This window comes from Pan paniscus, chromosome 10, assembly GCF_029289425.2.
Source record: "Pan paniscus chromosome 10, NHGRI_mPanPan1-v2.0_pri, whole genome shotgun sequence".
Lineage (NCBI taxonomy): Eukaryota > Metazoa > Chordata > Mammalia > Primates > Hominidae > Pan > Pan paniscus.
Genome location: NC_073259.2, coordinates 125,240,163 through 125,264,898, shown reverse-complemented (window position 1 = coordinate 125,264,898; position 24,736 = coordinate 125,240,163). Strand labels below are relative to the sequence as shown.

Here is a 24,736-nt window from a genome sequence, read left to right as displayed (position 1 = left end):
CTTCACAGCCCCTTACAGAGTCAAAATGTGTTTATTTGTTTGTGGTACCCTCCACAAGATTACCAGGAAATCAAAAACAGGCAAAGTCTTTACAACCAGGTGAATCAACATAGTGTTTGATACATATCACTAAAAGGAAATAGCTTTAGGGATGGCCTCTAGAGGAAAATGAGGTTATGTTAATCAGACAGCAGAAGAGTTGAGACCTGAGTAATTAGTTAAGTGATTATTCATTTATTTTATTTATTTATTTATTTTTATTTATTTTTATTTTTATTTTTATTTGAGATGGAGTCTCGCTTTGTCACCCAGGCAGGAGTGCAGTGGCACCATCTTGGCTCACTGCAACCTCCACTTCCTGGGTTTCAAGCAATTCTCCTGCCTCAGCCTCCCGAGTAGCTGGGATTACAGATGTACGCCACCACACCTGACTAATTTTTGTATTTTTAGTAGAGACAGGTTTTTGCCATGTTGGCCAGGCTGATCTCAAACTCCTGACCTCAGGTGATCCGCCCGCCTCAGCCTCCCAAAGTGCTGAGATTACAGGTGTGAGCTACCTCGCCCAGCCAGGTAAAGTGATTCAAAAAACAAAAACAAAACAAAAAAACCCTCAAATTTCTTCGTACTACTAGACTCAGGGATGGGGATACAGAGGTGAGTGATCTCCTGGCCTTCATGCATCTAGGTTTTCTCTGCTGGAACCCGGAGTTGACATGGGAAGCCTCACTCTCTTGGCCCCTTGCTAATTTACTGTGACCAAGAATTTTAAGATATTCAGGGGTGATGTTTTCCACTCTCCTCCTCTCTCCTTCAATTCCTTTTCTCATAAACAAAGGAACTACCAGATAAAGCAACGATTAAGTTTGAGAAAGCCGGCTGGGTGCCGTGGCTCACGCTTGTAATCCCAGCACTTTGGGGGGCCAAGGCAGGCGGATCACTTGAGGTCAGGAGTTTGAGACCAGCCTGGTCAACATGGTGAAAACTTTTCTCTACTAAAAATACAAAAATTAGCTGGGCATTATGGTGTGCACCTGCAGTCCCAGCTATTCAGGAGGCTGAGGCAGGAGAATCACTTGAGCCCAGGAGGTGGAGGTTGCCGTGAGCCAACGTCATGCCACTGCACTCCAGCCTGGGCGACACATCAAGGCTCCAGCTCAAAATAAAAAAAACAAGTTTGAGAAAGCTTCAGAGACACGCAATAAACTCGAAGTGTAGTATCTGTGGTATTAATTCAACATAATGCAGCGAGTCACCAAATCCGTTTAGTCTTGAACGTTTCGAAAAGAGTCTCTAATGGAAAAGCTGTTATTAGCAGAACGCTGCCGGCAAAGTCTACAGGGAGAGAGACACCTGTTCCGTTTCCCTCCAGGCTGGTGGTATTGCCTTCCTTGGAAAGCACATGCTGCCCCCAGATTGCCCTTCCTAAAACATCTCTTTCATCCCGTCATGCCTTTGCTCAAAGTCATTCGGTGCCACTAGGGATCAGAGGAGGAAGGGCCAGTTCCTCTGGCCAACAGTCAGTGTTTGTGTGACCACAGGTGGCCCTTTTTGGCTTCCCTTTCTTCCTCAGCTCTGCCCAAGTCTACTTTTCTGGGCTGATCCACCTCGGTGGTTCTAAACACAGCTTTTCTTTTCCTTCCCATGGGGCCTTTGCCTCTGCCACTCCCCACTACCTGGAAACCCACCCTCCTCTCTTATTTCTGTTGGTAACCATTTCTATTGCTGAGGGTTTTATTCAAACAGCCCCTTTGTGGGCTCCTGCCTGTAGCCTCTGGCTATGCTGCTTGTCAATACCAATCACTTTGCACCCAGGAAGTGTTGCTTGGCAATAGTTGTCTGTGTACGTGTCTGTGCGTATGTCCTGTCTGCCTCTTTGTACCAGTCAGCTCTTGCCACACTAATGCTGAGTAACAAACGTGGCTGAGTATGCCACGAAATCTCCCTGGCATACTGCATTATTGCTGCAGAGGTTGGAGGGATGCAGCTGTGAGTGAGGGAATGCGAGTGGCCTTCACAAGCTGAAAAGACAAAGAACAGATGTCCATCTAGAGCTTCCAGTGGGAACACAGCTCTGCTAAACACTTCAATTTTAGCCCTGAAAGAGCCACTGGGGACTCCTGACATACAGAGCTGTAAAATAATAACATTGCGTGGTTTGAAGCTACTAGATTGTAGTAGTTTGTTAGAGTAACTGAAGAAAGCTAGTATATTAGCTAGGCATGGTGGCTCACGCCTGTAGTCCCAACTACTTGGGAAGCTGAGGCAGGAGGATCCCTCGGGCCCAGGAGGCTGAGGCTGCAGTGAGCAGTGATTATACCACTGCACTCCAGCCTGGAAAAAAGAGTGAGACTCCATCTCAAAAAAAAAAAAAAAAAAGAAAAGAAAAAGAAAAAAGAAAGGAAGGAAAGCTGGCCCAGCGTGGTGGCTCACACCTATAATCCCAGCACTTTGGGAGGCCGAGGCAGGCAGATCACAAGGTCAGGAGTTTGAGACCAGTCTGGCCAATATAGTGAAATCCCATCTCTACTAAAAATACAAAAATTAGTCAGGCATGGTGGTGGGCGCCTGTAGTCCCAGCTACTCTGGAGGCTGAGGCAGGAGAACTGCTTGAACCCAGGAGGTGGAGGTTGCAGTGAGCTGAAATCGTGCCACTGCACTCCAGCCTGGGTGACAGAGCAAGACTCTGTCTCAAAACAAAACAAAACAAAACACACACACACACAAAAGGGAAAGGAAAGCTAAGGCCGGGCGCAGTGGCTCACGCCTGAAATCCCAGCACATTGGGAGGCCGAGACAGGTGGATCACCTAAGGTCAGGAGTTCAAGACCAGCCTGGCCAACATGGTGAAACCCCGTCTCTACTAAAAATACAAAAAATTAGCACCTGTAATCCCAGCTATTCGGGAGGCTGAGGCAGGAGAATTGCTTGAACTTGGGAAGTGGAAGTTGCAGTGATCAGAGATCCACGTCACTGCACTCCAGCCTGGGCAACAAGAGAGAAACTCCTTAAAAAAAAAAAAAAGAAAAAGGAAAGCTAATACAAAATATGAATTAAATCTGTATTCATTGACTGTTACTACTGTTCTAGAGGAGAATCCATTTCTTTGCATTTTCCAGGTTCTGGAAGCCTCCCACATTCCTTGACTCACAGCCCAGCATCACTCCAACCTCTGCTTCCGTTATCCCACCTCATCCTCTGCCTCTGACCCTCCTGCTTCCCTCTTATGAGAACCCTTGGGATGACACTGGATCCACCCAGATAATCCAGGATCATCTCCTCTTCTCAAGATTCCTTAACTTAATCACATCTGAAAAGCCCCCTTTTGCCACATAAGGTAACATATTCACAGTTATCGGGCATTAGAACCTGGACATGTTTGGGGATCATTTCCAGCTTAACACAGCCCATCCTCTGGCTCCCAATGATTCATGTCCACCCCACACACAAAATACAGTCAGCTCAATTGATTCGCTTGTAGGATGCATTCATCCATTCCATAGAAATAGAATGAGGACCTATTATGTGGCAGACTCTGGTAGATCAACCAGTAGCACTCACATTACAGAAGAAGGACAGGGACAATAAGTAAGCTTTTATTTATTTATTTATTTATTTATTTATTTTTTTGAAACAGAGTCTCACTCTATCGCCCAGGCTGAAGTGCAATGGCACGATCTCTGCTCACTGCAACCTCCGCCTCCCAGGTTCAAGCGATTCTCATGCCTCAGCCTCCCGAGTAGCTGTGATTACAGGTGCCTGCCACCACAGCTGCCTAATTTTTGTATTTTTGGTAGAGACAGGGTTTCACCATGTTGTCCAAGCTGGTCTCAAACTCCTGACCTCAAGTGATCAGCCCATCTCGGCCTCATTTCAGCCTCCTAAAGTGCTGGGATTACAGGCGTGAGCCACTGAGCCTGGTTCATAAGGAAGCTAGAAGGAGAAGAAGAAAGAAGAAGGAGGAGGAAGAGGAGGAGGAGAAGAAGGAGGAGGAGGGGAAGGGGAGGAGGAGGAGGAGGAAAGAGGAAGAAGAGGAGGAGTGGGTAGGAAGAAGAATGTTAGTGATGATTAAGTAATTTTTGGAGGAAAAAAAACAGGGAAAAAAGTGACTGTTTAAATAGAGTGGTCAGGGAGGTCTTCAGCAATAAGGTGGCTCTGAGGAGACAATGAGGAGGGTGGGGGCACAAACCCTGCACATAACGGGGTTGATTAGCTGGTCAGAAAGTGTCTCTGCAGGACCACATGAGATGTCCTCGATGTACGTTCAATAACTATTTCAGCAAAACTGAACCGAAGCTGTGTTTTCATAGAAGTTGCCTTCTTTTTTTTTTTTTTTTTTTTTTTTGAGACAAGCTCTCGCTCTATCACCCAGGCTGGATTGTAGTGGCGTGATCATGGCTCACTGCAGCCTCGACCTCCTAGGCTCAAATGATCCTCCCACCTTAGCCTCTCAAAGTCCTGAGATTATAGGCATGAGCCACCCCGCCCAGCTGAGGTTGCCTTTTTTTTTTTTTTTTTTTTTTTTTTGAGACAGAGTCTCAATCTGTTGCCCAGGCTGGCGTGCAGTGGCATGATCTTGGCTCACTGCAACATCCACCTCCCAGGTTCAAACCATTCTGCTGCCTCAGCCTCCTGAGTATCTGGGATTATAGGCATGCGCCACCACACCCTGCTAATTTTTTTTTTTTTTTTTTTTTTTTTTGGTATTTTTTAGTAGAGACAGGGTTTCACCATGTTGGCAAGGTTGGCCTTGAACTCCTGACCTCAGGTGATCCACCCACCTCGGCCTCTCAGAATGCTGGCATTACAGGCGTGAGCCACTGTGCCCAGCCAGTTGCTGTATTATAGAAAGAGATTTGATGGAAGTGATGAAGCTTAACTTTAAGGCCCCTCCCTTGGAAAGATCCCTCCCTTCCAAGGCCACTTATTTTCTCATTCTACATACTCTTTCTAATACTCTTGTGTACTTGTGAATTCATCCTTGTGTATCTCTTTTCTAAAACAGGGCCTCCAGGCCAGGTGTGATGGCGCACACCTGTAATCCCAGCACTTTGGGAGACCGAGGCAGGCAGATCACTTGAGGTCAGGAGTTTGAGACCAGTCTGGCCAACATGGTGAAACACCATCTCTACCAAAAATATAAAAATTAGTTGGGCATGATGATGTGTGCCTATAGTCCCAGCTACTTGGGAGGCTGAGGTGAGAGAATTGCTTAAACCTGGGAGGCGGAGGTTGCAGTAAGCCAAGATCATGCCATTGCACTCCAGCCTGGGCTACAGAGCGAGACTTACAGTCTAGCCTAGGCAACAGAGCAAGACTCCGTCTTAAAATAAAATACAATAAAATAGGACCTCCAAACAGCATAAGCTCCGGGCTCCACTAAACCCAGATCTGCCCCTGCGGGAGGGTGAATCTAGTAATCATGGCCATGTATGCATTCCTACAGTTTGCGAGCGTGTACTGAATGAAAGGCATAGGGTTCTGAGAAGGCACAAGGCAGAAGGAGCTTGCCTAGCCTGGGTTCATGGACTTGTGTTCCTACAGAGGAGCACTTGAGCAGAAATCTGAAAGATGAGTAGGTGTGGCTGAGGAGGCACTCCTGGGAAAAGGAACTGTATCAGCAAAGGCCCTCAGGTGGGCAGAGAAGTGGACCAGAAAAGAAAGGATGTAAGTATTAATTATGAGGACAAGGAACACTGTAGGGACTAAGGGAAACTCCCCCTTTGCCCTCAGAAGTTTCACTGAAAAATCAACTCACAAAAGGCAGATTAATAAGAGAAAAGGCCTTTGGGAGGCCAAGGCAGGAGGATTGCTTGAAGCCAGGTATTCAAAACCAGCCTGGGCAACAGTGCAAGCTCCCATCTCTATAAAAAAATTTTTTTAAATAGCCAGGCATAGGCCAGGCGCGATGGCTCATGCCTGTAATCCCAGCATTTTGGGAGGCCGAAGCAGGTGGATCACCTGAGGTCAGGAGTTCAAGATCAGCCTGGCCAACATGGTGAAACCCCATCTCTACTAAAAATACAAAAAAATTAGCTGGGTGTGGTGGCAGACATCTGTAATCCCAGCTACTCAGGAGGCTGAGGCAGGAGGATTGCTTGAACCCAAGAGGTGGAGGTTGCAGTGAGCCAAGATCACACCACTGCACTCCAGTCTGGGCAACAAGAGCGAAACTCTATCTCAAAAAATAAAATAGCCAGGCATGGTGGCACACACGTGTAGTCCCAGTTACTTGGGAGGCTGAGCCAGGAGGATGGCTTCATCCCAGGAGTTCAAGGCTGCAGTGAGCTATTACTGCTCTACTGCACTCCAGTCTGGTCAACAGAGCAAGACCCTGTCTCCAAAACAAAAAGAGAGAGAAAGAGAGAATGGGCATACAAATTTATGAACATGCACACGGAAGAGGCCCACCAAAAGATTACTCACCTCCCCGCTGCCATGGAGTTTGGAAACTTATTAACATCTTAAAATTACAGAAAGAATGGGAGCTTGGATCTTGGCAAAACAGGTGTGGACAGTGTTGAGGGGAGTTGAAATGGTATCTGCAGCTAGTTTGTGGAGATTTCATTGGAGAGGGGTGTTGACCTCGCCAGGCAAAAATAACGAGAAATTCGTCTGTAGTCCAACAAAGATAAGTTTTTACCTTGCTGCAGCAAGGGAGAGGCCACCCTAGAGGACCACTGGGAAGCCAGGGAGGAGGGATCCCAGAGGGGCTTATTCTAGGATTTGAGTTTGTGCAGGGTGATTTTAGCAGGGACTGTGGGATGGAGCAGGAACTCCCAAGCATGGAAATGAAGAAAAATTTTGAGTTCCTTCAAGGGAAATTCCAGGCACCTCGCTAGTAATTCCAGGCACCTTGCTGAGAAGTAAATGAGTGACTTGATAAGCAAGAAGATAATAGTAGCTCAAAACACTAGCAAGAAAGTTAGAATCATGGGATGTCTGGTTCGCTTACAGAAACTAAGGATAGTGTCTTAACACACGTCTGCGGGTTGTTTTTCAGGATCCCAGACCCCCACCAAACAGACCCACTGGCCGTAGACCTCACATAAAGAGAAACTGAGGACTGAACTCTGACCACTGTTTTTTGTTCTAAATTTCTTCCTGTGGGGTCTAGAGGAGATCACGGCTACCAGCCACAGCTAACATTCTTTACTGCAAATGTCAATTTTTTTAGACAAAGCTTCACCTCCTTAACCAATTACAAGTCAAAAAATCTTTGAATCCAGGGCCCGGCACAGTGGCTAACGCCTGTAATCCCAGCACTTTGGGAGGCCAAAGTGGGCGGCTCACAAGGTCAAGAGATCGAGACCATCTTGACCAACATGGTGAAACCCCGTCTCTACTAAAAATGCAAAAAATTAGCTGGGTGTGGTGGCGTGCGCCTGTAGTCCCAGCTACAGAGACTGAGGCAGGAGAATCACTTGAACCCAGGAGGCAGAGGTAGAAGTGAGCTGAAATCGTGCCACTGCACTCCAGCCTGGCGACAGAGTGAGACTGTGTCTCAAAAAAACAAAAAACAAAAAACACAACAACAAAAAACCTTTGAATCTACCTATGACCTGTGGGCCTCTGCTTCCAAATGTCCCGCCTTTTTAGGTCAAACCAATGGATAGCCTCCATGTAATTGATTTATGGCTTTGCCTGTAACCTCTGCCTCCTTGCCTTTAAAAACTCTTACCTGTGGGCAGGCACGGTGGCTCACGCCTGTAATTCCAGCACTTTGGGAGGCCGAGGCAGGTGGATCACCTGAGGTCAGGAGTTCAACACCAGCCTGGTCAACATCATGAAACCCTGCCTCTACTAAAAATACAAAAGTTAGCCAGGTGTGGTGGTGCATGCCTGTAATCCCAGCTACTCAGGAGGCTGAGAAGCAAGAGAATCGCTTGAACCTGGGAGGCAGAGGTTGTTACAGTGAGCTGAGATAGCGCCATTGCACTCCAGCCTGAGCAACAGAGCAAGACTCCGTCTCAAACAAACAAACTACAAAACTCTTACCTGTAAGCCATCAGGGAGTTTGAGTCTTAAACCATGAGCTTCTCAATTCTCCTTGATTGGGGCCCTGCAATAAATGCCTCACTTTCCCTCACTGCAATCCCAACGTCAGTGTTTGGCTTTGCTGTGCAGGCCAAGAGGACCCCAATTAGGTTCAACTAGGGTTGAGGGGACCAGCTGGATATAGTCAGGGCGTGAGGCCAGTTCAGCAAAAGGGTATCCTAGGGGACATTTAAAAACAGAGTTTTTCCTATGCCAAAAAGGAAAGAGACTCATTCCCTTCTTCCTTTCTTGGAGAATTTCCTTGAGAAAATTTGTGTTTGTAATTATATCTTCTGTCCCTTTGATAGGTATGTAAATCTTTTGTGTGTGCGCCATTCTTTCATACAATCCCACCGGGCCCTGGACACTCTCACCAGTATCCCGTACTTCCTTCTCCACTTCTGTACATTTCATGGACCCCAGGGTGGGAGGGGCTGGGTGAGGGTTCGGGTTCCCCCTCCTGCCATCCTAACGAAGCATCTGGGGTACTAGCCCTGCTGCCAAGTGGTCTTGTCCCTAGCCCTCTCTCCCCAGGCTGGCATGAGTGTGTGTTTGTACCAAGCTTCTATTTCATATTGCAAATATAAATCAAGGAAAACAATTTAAGTTAAAATGAAAGAAAAAGAAGGCTGGGCGCCACGGCTCACACCCGTAATTCCAGCACTTTGGGAAGCCGAGGCGGGAGTTCAGGAATTGGAGACCAGCCTGCACAACATGGTGAAACCCCATCTCTACAAAAAAAAAATGCAAAAATTAGTCGGGCGTGGTGGTGTGTGCCTGCAGCCCCAGCTACTCAGGAGCCTAAGGTGGGAGGCTGGCTTGAGCCCAGGAGGCAGAAGTTGCAGTGAGCCGAGATGATGCCACTGTACTCTAACCTGGATGACAGAGTGAAACTCTCTCTCAAAAAAAAAAAAAAAAAAAAGAGGCCGGGCGCAGTGACTCATGCCTGTAATCCCAGCACTTTGGGAGGCTGAGGTGGGCGAATCACCTGAGGTCGGGAATTCGAGACCAGCCTGACCAACATGGAGAAATCCCATCTCTACTAAAAACACAAAATTAGCCAGGCGTGGTGGTGTATGCCTGTTATCCCAGCTACTCGGGAGGCTGAGGCAGGAGAATCACTTGAACCCCGGGAGGCGGAGGTTGCAGTGAGCCAAGATCCGGCCATTGCACTCCAGCCTGGGCAACAAGAGTGAAACTCCATCTCAAAAAATAATAAAGAAAATAGAAAGAAACAAAGAAGAGAGAGGAAGGAAGGAAGGAAGGAAGGAAGGAAGGAAGGAAGGAAGAAAGGAAGGAAAAGAAAGAAAGAAAAAAGAAGGAAGGAAAGAAAGAAAGAAAGAAAGAAAGAAAGAAAGAAAGAAAGAAAGAAAGAAAGAAAGAAAGAAAACAAGCTAGCCAGTCATGGTGGCTCACGTCTGTAATCCCGGCACTTTGGGAGGCCGAAGTGGGTGGATCACCTGAGGTCAGGAGTTCAAGACCAGCCTGGCCAACATGGTGAAACCCATCTCTACTAAAAATACAAAATTAGCTGGATGTGGTGGCACATGTCTGCAATTCCAGCTACTTGGGGGGCTGAGGCAGGAGAATCTCTTGAACCCGGGAGGTGAAGGTTGCAGTGAGCAGAGATCATGCCACTTCACTCCAGCCTGGGTGACAGGAGCAAAACTCTGTCTCAAAAAAAAAAAAGAAAAGAAAAGAAAAGAAAAAAGAAAGAAGAAGGAAAGAGAGAGAGAGATGAAAGAAAGAAAGAAGAAAATAAAAAGAAAGAGAAAAGAAAAAGGAGACTGCCACTGTCCACATTCTCCATATTCTTCCTCTGTTTTATCTCTTTCTTCCCAGTACTTATCACTGCCTAAGGATAGCACTGATGAGTCCTGATAGTATTGGCAGTATCCGCTGTCACCTATGCTAATATCTCAGCTCTGTGACCAGGGCATTTGTGACTTTACCCTGTTCACCTTTGTACCCACATTGCCAAAAACAGAGCAGTCACTAAATTTGGGTTTATTTGTTACACAGCAATACTAACTGATGTATATGTCTTATTTAATAGGAAGATAGATTTTTATCCCTGTTTTATAGATTAGGAAACTGAGGCTTACAGAAATTAACCTCTGTTGGGCATTTGGTTATGGATGGTGAGGGAGAAAGAGGTAGCAAGGATGGTGACAAGTTCATGTTTTACAGGAATGGATGAATGAGTAGCCCTTCCTAAGGCAGGAACTACTAAGAGAAGACAAGGTAAAGTGGAGAAGAAAGATCATGAGTTCCCTCCTGGATAAGTTGAGTTTGAAGGGCCCAAAGGGAATGGCAGGTGAGCAGGCTAAGCCAGACTAGATCCCAGAGGAGCAGGTGGGGCAGAAGAGAGAAATGTGGATATTTCAATTGGATCTGGATCATCATTCGAGTTGTGGACAGAGGCAAGATAGCGAAAGAAGAGGGCTGGCTGAGGCCCAAGATACCTCAACATGTAACATCTGAGTGGCTGCAAAGAAGATGGAGAAGGTGCAGCCCCAGAGGTGAGAGGAGAACCGGGAGACAGTGGAGTCACAAAGGCTTTGTCTTGTCTTGCTCTGTCACCCAGGCTGGAGTGCAATGGTGTAGTCATAGTTCACTGCAACCTTGAACACCTAGGTTCAAGTGATCCTCCCACCTCAGCCTCCCGAGTAACTGGAACTACAGGTTTAAGCCACCATGCTGGTAAAATTTAATGATTTTAAAGGGAACAATTCAGTGGCATTTAGTATATTCCCAATGCTGTGCAACCACCACCACCACCTCTGTCTAGTTCCAAAACATTTCCATCACCCCAAAGTCAATCCATATCCAGGCCAGGCACGATGGCTCACACCTGTAATCCCAGCACCTTGGGAGGCCGAGGCAGGTAGATCATGAGGTCAGGAGTTCAAGACCAGCCTGGCCAACATGGTGAAACTCTGTCTCTACAAAAATACAAAAATTAGCCAGGCATGGTGGAATGCTCCTGTAATCCCAGCTACTCGGGAGGCTGAGGTGGAAGAATCTCTTGAACCCAGGAGGCCAAAGTTGCAGGGAGCCGAGATCGTGCCATTGCACTCCAGCGTGGGCAACAGAGTGAGACTCCGCCTCAAAAAACAAACAAACAAACCAAAAAACCCATATCCATTGAGCCGTTTCTCCCTGCTTCCCACACAGTTTTATCAAGCAATTTTTTTTTTCGTTTCGTTTTTTTTGAGATGGCATCTTATTCTGTCACCCAGGCTGGAGTGCAAAGGCATGATCTCGGCTCACTGCAACCTCCACCTCCCTGGTTCAAGCGATTCTCCTGCCTCAATCTCGCAAGTAGCTGGGATTACAGGCACCTGGCATCATGCCCGGCTAGTTTTTGCATTTTTGTAGAGATGGGGTTTCACCATGTTGGTCAGGCTGGTCTCAAACTCCTGACCTCAGGTGATCTGCCTGCCTTGGCCTCCCAAGGTGCTGGGATTACAGGTGTGAGCTACCGCATCCGGCTCGAGGATTTTTTCTATACCAGCCACTGTTCTATGCCCCTCACATGAATTTCCTCATTTAATTCTCATGACAGCCCCAGGAGACAGGCATTATTATTATTAATTATTATTCCCATTTTACAGATGAAAAACTGGGCCTCAGAAAGGCTAAGTAACTTCCCTAGTCAAACAGCTGGTTAGACTATCGCAATCAATAGATAATTGAGAATCTGCTCTGTGCAGGGCATGGGTCAAGTAACTAGGCTTCTAGAGGTGACTCAGACACAGTCCTAGCACTGAACTCCCTTCAGATTTAGTGGGAAAGATGCATGTTGAATAGTTGTAAGTTAAGTAATTACAAGACTGCAAAATGCTGGGCAGGAGCCATATCTGGTGCTGGTGCTGGGGCGAGGGAAGGGAGAGCATTTGGAAAGGTTAAGCTGAGCCCTGGAGGAAGAGGAGGAGCTACTGGAAGGGGAGGACTGCATGAAGTGCGTTGCAGGCAGCAGGAATAGTATATGTAGGGCCAGAAATGGGAGGAAAGAGATGACCAGCCTTGCTGGGGTATGCATGGCTAGTGAGAGAGAAAGACTTCAGATAGGTAAGAAGAGGTGGAGTTTATTGCTTTGCAACAATGTTTGGGGTGTCACATTCATTTCTACGGGCAATAGGGAGCCACAGATGGCTCAACGCCATCCATTGAGAGTCACTTTACTAGTTCAGCTCTCTCAGGGCATCTTGATTTCCAAGTTGCCAGGAGTACTTCATTGGACCCTCCATGTACTGACAACAGATCCTTCTAACTGTAATTGGACTTTGAGGTTTTGAAGCAAAGACTCCATTTTTCTCACCCCTGTATCCCCAGGGCACACAACACAGGGCTTTGGCACTGAACTAAACTGATTTTTTTTTTAATGTGCAGATCCTGAGACTACCCACCCAATCCTGAGTGATAACTCCCGCTTTGAAGACTCAAATCCAGGCTTTAGCACTTTTGTCTCTGTAACTTTGAACCAGTGACTGCCACCTGGAAGAACTTTGCCTTTTCTGTAGAATAGGTATAACTGTGGTACCTATTGTGGGAGGTCAGACTATGCTCCCCAAATATGAAGGATTGTTGAGCTGGAAACAGTTAAGAAACCAGTACAGGAGAGCTCTCTGCCTGCCCTCTATTAGCCTAAAATCAGGGCACAGATTTGAGGATTATTATTACTCCCCTACACCATCATAGAGGGCTTCCCATAGCACCCACTCAAGAATATTGTTATTATTACATCATATGGTTAAGATTACTGACAAGCGAAAGTCAAGTGGGTCTGAAATAGAATCCAAGACAAGGGGCTGGGCGCGGTGGCTCACGCCTGTAATCCCAGCACTTTGGGAGGCCGAGGTGGGTGGATCATTTGAGGTCAGGAGTTCGAGACCAGCCTGACCAACATGGTGAAACCCTGTCTCTACTAAAAATACAAAAATTAGCCGGCTGTGGTGGCGGGCGCCTGTAATCCCAGCTACTCGGGAGGCTGACGCAGGATAATTGCTTGAACCAGGGAGGTGGAAGTTGCAGTGAGCCGAGATCACGGCCACTGCACTCCAACCTGGGTGGCAGAGTGAGACTCCGTCTCAAAAAAAAAAGTAAAAATCCGGGCGTGGTGGCGCGCGCCTGTAATCCCATCCACACGGGAGGCTGAGGCAGGAGAATCGCTTGAACCCAGGAGGCAGAGGTTGCAGTGAGCCGAGATAGCGCCACTGCCCTCCAGCCTGGGTGAGAGCAAGACTCCTTCCCAAAGGGGGAAAAAAAATCCAAGACAAGGGATCCTGAGCAAGCCCTCTCACTCTCCGAACCTCAGTTTCCCCATCTGTAATATGGGGAGAAAGTTCGTAGGGTAATTCGGAAAGGTCCAATGCGCACAGAAAGCGCTCAGCACGCGTGAGAATAGATACCATTTTTATTTGTTAATTTTAAACATTAATTACGTTTAAAAGAATCAATGCTACTATTGTTGTCCCGGACTAGAGGCGGCTTGCGCTGCCGGCTCCAAGCACAGAGCGCAGTTATGTCCTCCCTTTTGCGGCGCTGCCACCCGCGCAGCCCCCGGCCGATGCAGGGGAGGTGTGGCCCGCGGATGGGCGGAGCGATCTCAGGACTAGCCCCCAAGACCAGTAGGCGGGGCCAGGCGGGGCGCCCGGGCACTCTCGCGCGCGCGCGCGCGGCGGCCCCAGGTACGCGGACAAGATGGCGGCGGCAGCAGTCGACAGCGCGATGGAGGTGGTGCCGGCGCTGGCGGAGGAGGCCGCGCCGGAGGTAGCGGGCCTCAGCTGCCTCGTCAACCTGCCGGGTGAGGTGCTGGAGTACATCCTGTGCTGCGGCTCGCTGACGGCCGCCGACATCGGCCGTGTCTCCAGCACCTGCCGGCGGCTGCGCGAGCTGTGCCAGAGCAGCGGGAAGGTGTGGAAGGAGCAGTTCCGGGTGAGGTGAGCCAGCGGCCCCGCGCCCCGGCTGCGCGCCCACCGCCCCGCGCCCCCCGGGGCCGGGCAGCCGCCCCGCTCGCTCCCCGCGGCCGCCCCGCGCGCGGACCCCACCCCGGACCCCTTCCCGCGGACAGACAGACAAAGGCCTCCAGGCCCCGGACCCTGCGGGGCCACGCCAGGCGGACCCCCGGGTCCCCAAATGGCGCATCTAGGAGCGCCTCGCAGCCGGGTCCTCCGTCAAGGGTGACGCTGGCGGCGGCGCGGCTTGTCCCTTTTGCGCGCTTCTTTTGTGCCCGACTCCGGGCTGAAATGTTTACATGGACCCAATGGTGCATCGATCGGGCGGGCGCAGCATCCCCGGGCTGGTTGTGGACGGCACAGATTTCAGCGTGGCCCCAGGATGAAATCTGGCCCTGCACACTCCCTCTGTGACCTTGGGGGGAGCGACTTCCCTTTTTTTGAGCCTCGTTCATAGACTTTGAGTGGTGGTGATCATTAGACCTACCTTTCACCGTGTTTATTAAATTAGATGATGTGCGGGAGGCACGCACCCAGGGCCCCGGCTCCTAGGAGGCGTTCAATCAGTGCTCACTGTCATTATTATTATTGTTGTTGTTGTTACAACTGTCCCCATTTTAGAGATGGGGAATGGAGACATCATTCATGCCGCTACGCCAAGGTCACACCGGGAGTGAGTGAGTGAATGCTGGTGGGGTTTTGAACTAGGTCCCTCGCCGGGGTCCCTCTTACCACTGGACGCCACTGCTGTCCCTGTTTCCAAGGGCCGCCTGCCTTTGAGTTTCTGTTAAGCTGAGGGGGTGTTTCTCTCCTCGTAGGTGGCCTTCCCTTATGAAACACTACAGCCCCACCGACTACGTCAATTGGTTGGAAGAGTATAAAGTTCGGCAAAAAGCTGGGTTAGAAGCGCGGAAGATTGTAGCCTCGTTCTCAAAGAGGTTCTTTTCAGAGCACGTAAGGATCTGTTGATGTGGCTCTAAGCTTTGGCTTGCTGGTGTATGTGTCTGGGTCTGCAGGCATGAGCTCATCCAGCTCTTTTCGTATCTCCCTTTTCAATGCTCTCACAATCCCTTACTCACTTAGATGGCTGCAAGAGTCATTGTGTCCTTTTCCTCCTATCCAACAACACGAAGCCATTTGTCTGTGCCAGCTTTACTTTTCTAAAGCCAGAGAGAGAATGGGGGTGGAGGGAGCAGGGAGGGACCCACGCAGCACAATGTAGACGGAGTCCAGATCAGCATTATTTCTCAAATGGGTTCAACGGATTTTTTTGCAACCCCTACGTTATTTGGGGAATCATCAATGATTGAACACTGTAAATTTCTCCCGGTTGTTTTCCCAGAAGGGTTGACGAAATTAATGTGGTTCTTCTCTCTGGCTTTGCAGGTTCTACCCAGTAGTGAACTGCATTATTTGTTAAGGTAACAGAGGATTAAAAGCTACCTATAAATCAGAGTTATTACTCCCTGAAATGAATTGTCTTGCATTCATTATCCCTGAAAAGTTTTTGGGTTTTTTTTTTTAAATATTGCAGAAATACATGGTGGGTTTTTGTTTTGTTTTGTTTTCTTTTCTTTTTTTCTTTCCTCAAAATGTCTCATGGAAGTTTCTTTCTTTTTTCTTTTTTTGAGACAGTCTTGCTTTGTCTCCCCGGCTGGAGTGCAGTGGCGCAATCTCAGCTCACTGAAACCTCCTACTCCTGGGCTCGAGCAATTCTCATGTCTCAGCCTCCCGAGTAGCCGGGACTACAGGCATGCGCCACCATACCTGGATAATTTTTGTATTTTTAGTAGAGTTGGGGTTTTACCATGTTGGTCAGGCTGGTCTTGAACACCTGGTCTCAAGTGATCCGCCGGCCTCTGCAAACCAAAGTGTTGGGATTACAGGCGTGAGCCACCGCGCCTGGCCTCACGGAAGTTTCTGTATCTGCTCCTGATCCCTTTTTGTAACTCTGGAAAATAATCCACACTAATGTTTTGAGTTCAACAAACTATTCGATATTTATTTCTGGTTGGGGTTCTAGAAATAGAGCCAATCTGATTTATTTCACTTTTTTGTTTTCCTAAAGACTCCTTTGGATTCTCTAATTTTAATTACTGTTAGTTAATGGAGTTCATAATTTGAAATGTTTTCAAGGCTTTTCAAGTTTTGAAAGGGAAAATTTGAACTTTGGACAAATTTGAATGTTTTCCCCTATGGAGAATACAAATAGACATTCCTTAGTGTAATTGGTTTCTATAAATATTTATTAGTGTTAGAATAAACAAAATTTGTATTTTGCTTTGGAGAAGCCATGCCCTGGCTAAAAGCATTCATAATCACAAATTGTAAATGCTGATCTGAATGTGTTTGCACATACGTAGATTTTGGTACTAGCTATGTTTGGTGCAGTTGGTCATGGACTATGAGCCTGCAACCTCCATTTCTAGTCCAGCTGGTTTTGTGTATGTTTTGAACAGTCTGTGCCTCTGTGTAATAATGATAGATTGTTGTGTTTTTTCCTCAGCTCCCCCTTTTCCTGTACCACTGCTTAATTAGAAGTATGTCAAGGACTTTGAACACAGCGGGAGCATACTTAACATTAATCTGTGGGTGGGTGATTGCTTTGGCCCAGGATCTTGGTGTTCCTGTGTTCTCAGAACGCACACAGGTTGACCTGAAATGTTCTGGCTACTTGCAAAAAGAAAACTGAGAGAAGCCATAGAATTTTAAACTCAGAAGATCTTTTTTTTCTTTTTTTTTTGAGACAGAGTTTCACTCTTGTTGCCCAGGCTGGAGTGTAATGGTGTGATCTCAGCTTACCGCAACCTCTGCCTCCCAGGTTCAAGTGATTCTCCTGCCTCAGCCTCCCGAGTAGCTGGGATTACTGGCATGTGCCACTACCCTGGCTAATTTTGTATTTTTAGTAGAGATGGGGTTTCTCTATGTTGGTCAGGCTGGTCTCGAACTCCTGACCTCAGGTGATCCGCCCACCTCGGCCTCCCAAAGTGCTGGGATTACAGGCGTGAGCCACTGCACCCGCCGCCGCCTTCTTTTTTTTTTTTTTTTAAACGGAGTTTCATTCTTGTTGCCCAGGCTGGAGTGCAATGGCGCAATCTTGGCTCACTGTAACCTCCGCCTCCCGGGTTCAAGTGATTCTCCTGCTTCAGCCTCCCAAGTAGCTGGGATTACAGGCATGCCTGGCTAATTTTGTATTTTTAGTAGAGACGGGGTTTCACCACGTTGATCAGGCTGGTCTCAAACTCCTTACCTCAGGTTATCTGCCTGCCTTGGCCTCCCAAAGTTCTGGGATTACAGTCATGAACCACTATGCCCGGCCAGAGCTAGTTTTCTTTACGTTAGAACTGTGAGTTGTCAGTTTCAGAAATTCCAGTCTATGAAAACATCATTGATTACAAATAACAACAAAACCTCAGTAAATTATTGTTACTATATGTTATTTTCTACCCATGACTGGTAGTGCAAGGTAGTGTAGAATAACTGTTAGCACTGTCTTTAGTAGTGGACATCTTTATTTCAGCTCAAATTTGTGAGAGTGAGAGTTGCATCAATACTCATAATTGAGGCCTACTTGTATATGTCTTCTTCATAGGTTCCTTGTAATGGCTTCAGTGACATTGAGAACCTTGAAGGACCAGAGATTTTTTTTGAGGATGAACTGGTGTGTATCCTAAATATGGAAGGAAGGTAAGCCATAGCTTTAGCAGGGATTTGTTTGCTTTAATAAGTCCAGAGTAAATTGCTGTAATTTCTGTGTGGCTAAACCCTGGAATATGTGATTCCAAATATTTCATGCCTTGTCATAGTTACAGTTTTGAAAAGTTCTGTGTATATTAGGTAGATACACCAAGACAATTGACATATAAAGAAACCTTACAAAAATCCTTTTGGAAAGAAAATGGAATTAATGTTTAGCACTACTATGGGTCAAATACTGTGCCCCAGACCCTTGTATCTGTTGTGTTGTTTAGAAACCTTTTGGTAATAGGCCAGGCACGGTGGCTCACGCCTGTAATCCCAGCACTTTGGGAGGCCGAGATGGGCGGATCACCTGAAGTCAGGAGTTCGCGACCAGCCTGGCCAACGTGGTGAAACCCCATCTCTACTTAAAAAAATACAAAAAATTAGCTGGGTGTGGTGGTACGCACCTGTAATCCCAGCTACTCGGGAGGCTGAGGCAGAAGAATCATTTGAACCCGGGAGGTGGAGGTTGCAGTGAGCCGAGATTGCACCATTGCACTCCAGACTGGGGGACAAGAGCAAGACTTCGTCTCATAAAAAAAAGAAACCTTCTGGTAATATAAATCATCCTTCCTTCATTATTACCTCTCCACTTACTATCAGATTTGCCTATCATGAATTGAATCTTTTAATTTAAAAATAATAATTTATTAGGCATGTCTTAATTTAATGGATGATTTTTTACAATTTCTGAATTGTGGTACAAAATAATCTACTTTGTTCTTTGAACACTGTAGATCTTTGGGTGAGCCTTTCTTTTATCTTCGAGTCAGAAAACTGCGTACTTAGGGACTCACTTGATCAAGAAGAACCCCTTATGTCTTGGTTATTGCTTAAAATTTCATATGCCTTTTATTTTCTGCTGTGAAGGTTAATTTCCAGTTTTTCCCTGAAAGATGAGTGGGCTTCCAGCCTAACTTTCCTGTGGAAAAGACTTTCTGCTCTAAAAGTTCTGAAAACTTTCTAGTGATGGAAGATAAGAATGTTAGTTTAACATCTTCCTTAAAAGGAATCTTTGCGAAATATCTCACAAACAAGGCATGAAATATTTATGTTGTTTTTTAAAGGGGATTTAGGAGAGAGAAGTATCTATCAGTGGAACAACTGTGGGTAGAGGTAAGATGTGTCACTATTCTAGGCCTTGGATGAGTTCAGATGCAGAGGTCATTTTTCCATTTCTATTTTGGTTTATCTATAAATGAATTGAAGTATGATCTAGTAGTCAGTATTGTGCAGTCTTAAAAATAAAAGCTGACTTGTGTTTTTTAATGTGCATATGTACTTTAAAATACATAAATGGGACCTCATACATACTTTGTTGGTTGTTTTGGTTTGGTGTTTAGTACAGACCTGGTTTTTCTCTTATTTATGCTGTTTCCTTTTTCCTCCCCATTCCCTCTGTTTACATTGTCCTTTCCTGCCCCCACCTCTGTAATTCTTGATAACAGCCCAGGTTGCATTCTTCATGCTGACAGTGATGAGTATGGGAAGGGATCATTATTGCACAAAATTGGGATCACATAATAGGTACTTTTCTATATTGTTTTTTCTCATTCAACAGTACCTTATGGAAATCCATCCTCTTCAACGGGTAAAACATCAAAATCACTATTGTTAATGTCTACTTACTCTTTTGTGGTATGTTACATAATTTATTTACTTATTTTTATTTTTATTTTTTTGAGATGGAATTTCGCTCTTGTAGCCCAGGCTGGAGTGCAATGGCGCGATCTTGGCAACCTCTGCCTCCTGGGTCCAAGAGATTCTCCTGCTTCAGCCTCCTGAGTAGCTGGGATTACAGGTGCCCACCACCACACCCAGCTAATTTTGTATTTTTAGTAGAAACGGTGTTTCACCCTCTTGGTCAGGCTGGTCTCAAACTCCTGATCTCACGTGATCTGCTGGTCTCGGATTCCCAAAGTGCTGAGATTATGGGCGTGAGCCACCGCGCCTAGCCTACATAATTTTCCTATAGATGGACAACCACTTTTTTTTCCATTTTGTGTCACTGTGAGGAGTGATGTTTCTAGGCAGTAGAGTCCTGGGAATGGGTTTCCCAGTTCAGACTATAGGATGTTATTGAAAGACATAAAATAGATAGCATGTCCTGGAATGTGAAGACTTGCTATCACAAAAAATGTCAGTTCTCCCCAAATTAATTTATAAACCTAGTGTCATTCCAATTAGGATTCAAACAAAGTATTTTTGTTGGGGGTGGTGAGCAGGGGGAGTTGTTTTGCTTTTTTCTTTTCTTTCATTTGGATGTCATAAAATATATACAGAAGACTAAATTCACAAGAAGAGCCAGAAAACAATTTTTTAGTAATCATAATGGGAAACTGGCATCACTAGATATTAGGCCATCTTATAAAGCTACTTATAATCCAAACAGCACAGTGATTCAATAAAAATAGCTGCATCAGTAGCAGAGGATAATTGACAAATGCATCCCAGAATAAAAGATAATTTAATATATTTAAACTCAGAGGGAAAAAATGGATTTTTAAAGAAATGGTACTGGACATAACTGAATATCCATCTGGAAGAAAGGAAAACGTGCATCATATGCAAACATTTTTCCAAAGGATTAAACAACTGAAATTTTTAAATGATCACAGTGAACATTCCTCAAGAAAATAGGAGACTTTGTATAGTCTAAGGGAGACCACCTTAACCAAGAATGACAATGCGGAGACAGTGAAAGAGCAGACACTTCTATATGGCCAAGAGAGCATGAACGAAGTCAGTAGAACTCAAGAGATATTGAAAAATGTTCAAAGGTTAGGAGGATGGCATTCTCAGAAGAACAAATCCTAACATCTAGCAATCATGGAAAAAACCTTTTAATACACTATTCAAAAAGTGTTAAATAGGCCGGGTGCGGTGGCTGACGCCTGTAATCCCAGCACTTTGGGAGGCCAAGTCCTTGGATCATCTGAGGTCAGGAGTTTGACACCAGCCTGGCCAATGTGGTGAAACCCTGTCTCTACAAAAAATACAAAAATTAGCCAGACATGGTGGCAGACGCCTGTAATCCCAGCTACTGGGGAGGCTGAGGCAGGATAATTGCTTGAACCTGGGAGGTGTGGGAGGCGGAGGTTGCAGTGAGCTGAGATCGCGCCATTGCATTCCAGCCTGGGCGACAAGAGTGAAACTCCGTCTCAAAAAAAAAAAAAGTGTTAAATTAAACAGCAATGAGATACTGCCGTTTTATGTATCAGGTTCCCAAAAAAGATGAAAATGCATAGCTAGTAAAGACATATATTATAGTGTTTTTAGAAATAAATACGAATAGGTTACCCAACACACATATTTTGACCTTAAAAAAGGATTGTTTGTTTTAGAAACAGAGTCTCACTCTTGTCACCCAGGGTGGAATGCTATGACGCAATCATAGCTTACTGCAGACTCAAACCCCTGGGTTCAAGTGACCCTCCTGCCTCAGCCTCCCGAGTAGTTAGGACTACAGGCACTTGCCACCACACCTGGCTAATTTTTTCTTTTTTTTGTATAGATGGAGTCTTGCTTTGTTTCCCAGGCAGTTACTAAACTCCTGGCCTCAAGAGATCTTCCCGGCCAGGCATGGTGGCTCACACCTGTAATCACAGCATTTTGGGAGGCCGAGGCGGGTTGATCACTCGAGGTCAGGAGTTCAAGACCAGCCTGTCCAACATGGTAAAACCCTGCCTCTACTAAAAATACAAAAATTAGCTGGGCATGGTGGCACACGCCTGTAATCCCAGCTACTCGGGAGGCTGAGACAGGAGAATTGCTTGAACCCGGGAGGCTGAGGTTGCAGTAAGCTGAGATTGCACCACTGCACTCCAGCCTGGGCGACAGACTCGGTCTCAAAAAAAAAAAAAAAAAAAGGATCCTCTTGCTGTGGCCTCCCAGTGTGCTGGGATTACAGGTGTGAGCCACCACACCCAGCCCTGTTTGTTTTTTGAGACAGGGTTTCATCCTGTTGCCCAGGCTGGAGTACAGTGGTGCAATCATGGCTCACTGTAACCTTGAATCCTGTGTTCAGGGGATCCTCTGGCCTCAGCCTCCTGAGTAGCTAGGAATACAGGCATGTACCATCATGCCTGGCTAATTTTTATTTGGTAGAGACAGTGTCTCACTATGTTTCCCAGGCTGGTCTTGAACTCTTGACTTCAAGTGATCCTCCCACCTTGGCCTTCCAAAGTACTAGGACTATAAGTGTGAGCCAACAAACAAATAAGGTTGTTTTTAAATGATAGAATACCCCGCATTTAAAACTATTTTGGGATACCAGTTTTCATGGAAGACCCTGTTTGTTTTCATTCCTGGCAAATGCTTATGGTTTGGATATGGAAACCATGGGAAGGAAAAAGTGTAGTTTCCATAAATGCCAAAGCATCAGCTTGAAATCAGTTTGTGTTTATGATGTGCTATGTGGTCTTAAAAACGAGTATGTCCTACAATAAAGATTAGAAACAGCATATTAAAAGGGCATACACTGGGCCAGGCACAGTGGCTCACACCTGTAATCCCATCACTTTGGGAGGCTGAGGTGGGCAGATCACCTGAGGTCATGAGTTCGAGACCAGCCTGGCCAACATGGAGAAACCCCGTCTCTACTGAAAATACAAAAAATTAGCCGGGCATGGTGGCAGGCACCTGTAATCCCAGCTACTCAAGAGGCTGAAGCAAGAGAATTGCTTGAACCTAGGAAGTGGAGGTTGCAGTGAGCTGACATTGTGCCGCTGTACTCCAGCCTGGGTGGCAAAGTGAGACTCTGTCTCAGATAGATAGATAGATAGATAGATAGATAGATAGATAGATAGATAGGCTCTCAGATAGATAGATAGATAGATAGATAGATAGATAGATAGATATAAATAGATAGATAGATAAATTCATACATTGTACCTGAGAAAAGTGTCACAGAATGACCAATACTGAGACATACTTTAGTAAAATTGCTGGATTTTAAAGACAGGAAAGTCCTTTGAGCATCCAAGCAAAAAAGGTAAAGTCATTTATAAGGAAAAGAAAATAAGAATATCATCAGACTTTTCAACAGAATTTTTTGTGCCAAAGGAAAAAATAACTTATTTAAGATACTCAATGATCTAAGGAAAATGTCAACCAAGGATTTTTATATCCAGCCAAACTGACTTCCAGATATGAAGACTGCACAGAAACTTAACAACTTAACAAGAATTCAGTGACTTTTCAGTCCTTCCTGAGAGATCTCCTGGAAAATGAATTTCAAATGACCAAAAACCACTCCCCGCCCCAAAAAAAACAAAACAGAGAAACACTGATATAAGGACTGGCAGTGAGCACTAAACATGTATTTACTTTTAGATTTAAATTCAAATGAGGGTTCTAGGGGAGAAAATATTGCATGTGTAACGTCTGTAAGACATGTCAGTATAAATACAATGCATCTGTTTAAAAAATGAATGGACAGTGGGGGAGAACATATGCAAAATATTTAGCTGTTTTCAGTAATCATAAAAGTGATGAGTAATCCCAGCACTTTGGGAGGCTGAGGTAGGCGGATCACAAGGTCAAGAGACTGAGACCATCCTGGCCAACATGGTGAAACCTCGTCTCTACTAAAAATACATAAAAAAAATTAGCTTGGTGTGGTGATGCCGCCTGTAATCCCAGCTATTGGGGAGGCTGAGGCAGGAGACTAGGTTGAACCCGGGAGGCAGAGATTGCAGTGAGCTGAGATCGCACCACTGCACTCCAGCCTGGCGACAGAGCGAGACTCCGTCTCAAAAGAAAAAAAAAAGTGATGAGAACATTAGTCTTGTTATTCTGAGGGCTGGTGTGTGTGTATGAGAGAGAGATGTGGAATGAAGTAAATGAATAACGATGTGATATTCTAATGTTATCACCTGTGATATCCTGGAAAAGCAGAATTCTCCTGGAATAAAGAAGACATAGGTATAAGATAGAAGAAGGTCAGAGACATATATTTTTGAATTAGAAGTGCCAGTGTGAACTCAAAAGGTATTTTATATTTAAATACATGTAGGTATATGTAAGTGCATGTGCATATGTACATGTACACACACGTGCACATCAACACTAGGTTTCCTAGGTCTGTTTGCTGAAAAGATCTAGAAATAATAACCAACCTAGTGGAATTGATCTTCCCTGGTATCCAGATTGTCATCTTGATACAACATTTTCCACAAAAGAAGCCAGGGTTTTTGGAGAAAGACTGATTGTATGTCCAATGCAAGGATTTTAAAAGATGAGCCTGGAGCATCCTGGAAACCTAACCAGATAGTAAGAAAACTGACACTACTTTATGTCGGAAGTATTGAGGAACCAATATGAAGAGGCTTCCAGTGGCCAAAGATGTGACAGTTAGAGCATCAGTGTGGATAATAACAGGAATGGATTGCAATGCATTGAATATGCTTGTCTCTCTGAGTCCATAATAATACTAAAAAAATTAATTGGTCACCTTTGAAGGATAAATAGAAACCCATATCATTGTTTTGAAAAATTGTAAATAGAAGATATGAGCATTTATCTTGCCTTTTCCACGTACTGTATCATGGGGGATCAAATAATAGACGGGGAGGTTTTTCCTTATAGAAGTATCCCAGCTAATGAATTAAGAAGGGTTGATTGAATTCTAATATCACCACTTCGTAACCTCAAATGAATGAACAGATCAAGACATTGAGTAGCAGTGCTGCTGACATCACGAAAGAAGCACCCAGGCATTATTGCCTCCTGATGGGAGAATGCACTACCTTCTATGAAATTATCTTGCTAAATTAATGGAATCTGTATCTCATGTAGCCTCTACATCCAATTTACAGGAGATCAGAAGACAGAAGAACATGTTAAACTACATCATGTGGGTACAGTCAGCAAATTCCAGACGATGGGAAACTGCAGGTCAAACAACCCAGGTTCTTCAACAAATAAAATGCAAGGGAAAAAAAAAGATGGAGGAGGATCCTGTAGATTAAGAGATTTAGAAGGCATCAAAACAGACTCGC

General features: G+C 45.5%; 1 protein-coding gene across 2 annotated transcripts in view; it reads left to right on the top strand.

Annotated features, from left to right (window-relative positions):
- Window positions 1–12,478: 12,478 nt before the first annotated feature.
- Window positions 12,479–24,736, top strand: part of FBXO21 (F-box protein 21) — a 47,848-nt gene continuing 35,590 nt past the window's right edge. Inside the window, exons 1-3 of one of the 2 annotated variants that reach the window (XM_034934606.3) lie at window positions 12,479–13,979; window positions 14,813–14,948; window positions 17,587–17,681. In XM_034934606.3, coding sequence (XP_034790497.1) covers window positions 13,741–13,979; window positions 14,813–14,948; window positions 17,587–17,681 — 470 coding nt within the window. In that variant the 5' untranslated portion in view covers window positions 12,479–13,740. The remainder of the gene's footprint in view (window positions 13,980–14,812; window positions 14,949–17,586; window positions 17,682–24,736) is intronic. The other variant, XM_034934605.3, reaches the window with a different exon arrangement.